Raw genomic sequence first — 3,243 nt, 5'->3', positions numbered from 1 at the left:
AAAATATACCACAAAAGCTAATTTGGCATCCAAAAAATTATCCGGTTTAATTTAATCTTATCATGTACCTATGCTCTTCTACTTCAAAACTATATTGCAAATCTCAAAAACAAGTGTATAAATGGCAGTGGTGTCGCTATGATATGACGATGTTGAGCCATGACATCACAAAGTAATCACCCTAAGTCAATGTCGTGGTGATGTTGGTCACTAGTACTTACAGTTTGAGAGTTTTTGCAGGGTTTTTTTTAAGCCTTTAAGGACCTAAATGAGTATACTTAGGTTTAACCCAAGAAATAAACTCATGCAAGAAACAAACATATTTCCATATAACTTCAACAACTTTCAACTGTATACCACACAATTTATAAAGCATCATTGCTTCGAATTCTATACACAGTTTCAAATACGTATCAAGGAAAAAGTTGTACATAACCCGTTGCAATCGCAACACCTAATATGATTAAAGGAGGTAAAAGCACAAATGCTCCAATGATTGCAAAGAAATTTGTATCGTTTCTTCGTGACACTTCATTTAAATAAGCTTGCCTTTTTATATTTCTCTTTTGTGACACGGTTAAAAGCTTTGGCACTTTTAACTTTTTCCCCAATCGGAGGGTAAAATCGTCATCCCGATCACCTACCAACTCAATGAGCTTTTCACGGAGTGTAAGTTCTACATAGTTTCCATCACTTGTGTAACCTGGTCACCACATTAACCTATATCATCACTCCTTACAAACATATGATGATTAAAAAAAGAATATTATAAGTGTAAATAGGTTGATTTTGGAATAACTTAAACCCAAATAACCCAAAATCATAATTTGCACAAAAAAGCTTGTTTAGCTCACAAAGGAGTAACCTTTTGGGGACAAAATAGGAATGTCAATAGGAAGCCTGTGAAAAGACATGAATGCCCTCGTATAGACCAAAAGAATATAAATCGTTGACCTACCACTAGAAGATGTACTTGCGCTGAGTTGATCCAAGAGATCGATCTGTGTTCGAGCAGAAGGTGAAGCTGCTGCTTGATAAAAGGATAGGAAACCAAGTCAGAACCACATGTCGACATTCATACAAAAATTGAATAAAAAACAGATCTTTGAATCATGTCTAATGAGAAATTATATTAACATTTGTAGATATTTCACATGACCCTGTGATTATGTACAAAAGTTATGTATTTGTCTAATGAAATCTCCAATTCTACAAACAGGGGTATAATCAATAAGTTATAGACAACCGATTTTACACGTCTATACATCAATTTTGTACTCTACTATTGTTAATGGGATACTATAGTTATCGATTCTTTCTTAGCAATTACAGTAATTAACATCGATTTTTGAACTTTAGAATCAAGCACGAACCCTAGCTCTGATTACCGACGAACGATTGTGTTCGAATTTCCATGATTAGAAATGGAGTAAATTCGATGTATAATCAAACATACCTGAACTGTTACGACGATCGTCCTCCCCGATGCTTCCGTCTGTACCCTTTTCCGACAGAGCAGCCACCGTTACAGATGAGAAATTTAAGGGGAAGATTTGTTTCGTTTTGTGAGGGATGACAAATGAATACTTGGGATGAATACAGACCCTGGAAGTAGTGTAGTTCATTAATGCCATTGTAAACGATAACAACCAGTCCACCCTGCCTTTGCGTTCCGGTGCTTATGAATTCTGTGTGTTTACCTTTTCTATATTTGTCTTTTTCCCTGGATATTGTGTGGGTGTTGTTTGGCAAGAGAATTTAAACGAACCACAAATATTAATGATTTTGAATTATTAAAATACTCAAAACATCCTTTTCTTTTGGTAAAAAATATATGAAAAATAACTTAGGGTAACTAAGTTTAAAAATTATTTAAAATTATCATTCAAATTTAGGCGGTGAATTAAAGCTTATGTGCAAATAATACTAGGGATGAGCGTAGGCGGGTACCCGCCTCATTTGGCGAGAACCAGAACCGGAACCGGAACTGGCGGTTCCTAGAAAGTTAGAACCGGAACCGGATCCGGTCTAGGCAGTTCTTCAATTTTTGGAACCAGTCCCGAACCGGCGGTTCCGGTTCCGGGAGCGGGTAACCCGGTTACATCAACTTTATTAAAAAATTTCAATAAAACTATAATTTATTTCGGGCGGAATTGAATAAATTCGGAACAAAAACGGACAAAATCGGACCAATATTTTCTAAATCGGTCAAAATAGCGCACATATATATTCATACTAGATACTAATATATATATATATATATATATATATATATATATATATATATATATATATATATACCGGTTTCGGCGGGTACCCAGCGGGTAGCGGTTCCTAAAATATGAGAACCGGAACCGGAACCACTTAAGGCGGTTCCGTAACTTTAGGAACCGGAATCGGAACCGCTTAAAGCGGTTCCAATTTCGGAACCGGCAGTTCCAAGGCGGTTCCGGTTCCGAAAGCAGGTACCCGGTTCCGATGCTCATCCCTAAATAATACCATACAATTATATGTTTTGTTCTAGTCTAACAAAATAATACCATGCAATTATATGTTTTGTTCTAGTCTAACAATGAGGTTACCGGTTATTCTAGGTAAATATGTAAAAATGACCGATTAAAATAAAATAATGTAAAGTATGAATCATATGGATTTGTAAAGCTATTTTACGTGGAATTACCCATATCTAATCCAAATGTCGTTAAGAAAACCCTAACCCAAATTAAATAGAAAACATATGAGGGTTTTCATGTTCGCTCAAGGTTTTCTGGGAAGCTCGATCTTTACAATACCAACCATGTTTAAGACAAAATGTTTGCTTACCATTGATGTTTACAACAAATGGATTCTTGTTCCTAAGATGTTAGTGTACTTCAACCCAATGAAGATATCTATTAGAGTAGATTTCAGAAGCATGGGGTTCAAGGAGTTCATAATACAACTTTGGAAATTGTTTGACCTTTATTTTGTATTTTGATGCACCTATGACAAATATTGAAAAAAAAAAAAAAAAATACACATGACAGTTTCAAGGCTATCTATATATAGTCTTTATAAGTTTCAAGGCTTGTAACTACAATACTAATATTTTTATGAATCAAAACCCAATTATGTTTTGCACTAGATTAAATACCCATGTTGGCAGTTACCTGGTCAACCCTTTGAGGCCTATGTTCTTCACTACATTAAAACCTAGTTGTGATAGTTTCAAGGTAATGGTTTGCTTACCCATGTTGACAGTTA

General features: G+C 35.2%; 1 protein-coding gene across 2 annotated transcripts; it reads right to left on the bottom strand.

Moving 5' to 3' along the window:
- Nucleotides 1-305: 305 nt before the first annotated feature.
- On the bottom strand, nt 306-1,743 carry LOC145008287 (myosin-G heavy chain-like protein). Of its 2 annotated transcripts, none has more exons than XM_078966912.1 (3): nt 1,457-1,743; nt 959-1,024; nt 306-703 (listed from the first exon to the last, which is right to left on the bottom strand). In XM_078966912.1, exons 1-3 carry the CDS (start codon nt 1,632-1,634, stop codon nt 414-416), a joined length of 534 nt encoding a protein of 177 aa, XP_078823038.1. In that variant the 5' UTR covers nt 1,635-1,743; the 3' UTR covers nt 306-413. The 2 variants fall into 2 exon arrangements, with proteins under 2 accessions (XP_078823038.1, XP_078823037.1); XM_078966911.1 differs by having other exon boundaries at nt 959-1,027; nt 1,457-1,739.
- Nucleotides 1,744-3,243: the final 1,500 nt, after the last annotated feature.

This window comes from Lactuca saligna, chromosome 8 (genome assembly GCF_052625555.1).
Source record: "Lactuca saligna cultivar CGN05327 chromosome 8, ASM5262555v1, whole genome shotgun sequence".
Taxonomy (NCBI): domain Eukaryota; kingdom Viridiplantae; phylum Streptophyta; class Magnoliopsida; order Asterales; family Asteraceae; genus Lactuca; species Lactuca saligna.
Note: the sequence above shows the minus strand (reverse complement) of the source record. Positions and strands in the feature narration are given on the sequence as shown.

Coding starts and splice junctions, on each gene's coding strand:
- LOC145008287 (XM_078966911.1), bottom strand. CDS start 1,634: ATGGCATTAATGAACTACACTACTTCCAGGGTCTGTATTCATCCCAAG. Junction 1,028..1,456: donor CGATCGTCGTAACAGTTCAG/GTATGTTTGATT, acceptor TTTATCAAGCAG/CAGCTTCACCTTCTGCTCGA. Junction 704..958: donor CGCAAGTACATCTTCTAGTG/GTAGGTCAACGA, acceptor TGTGGTGACCAG/GTTACACAAGTGATGGAAAC.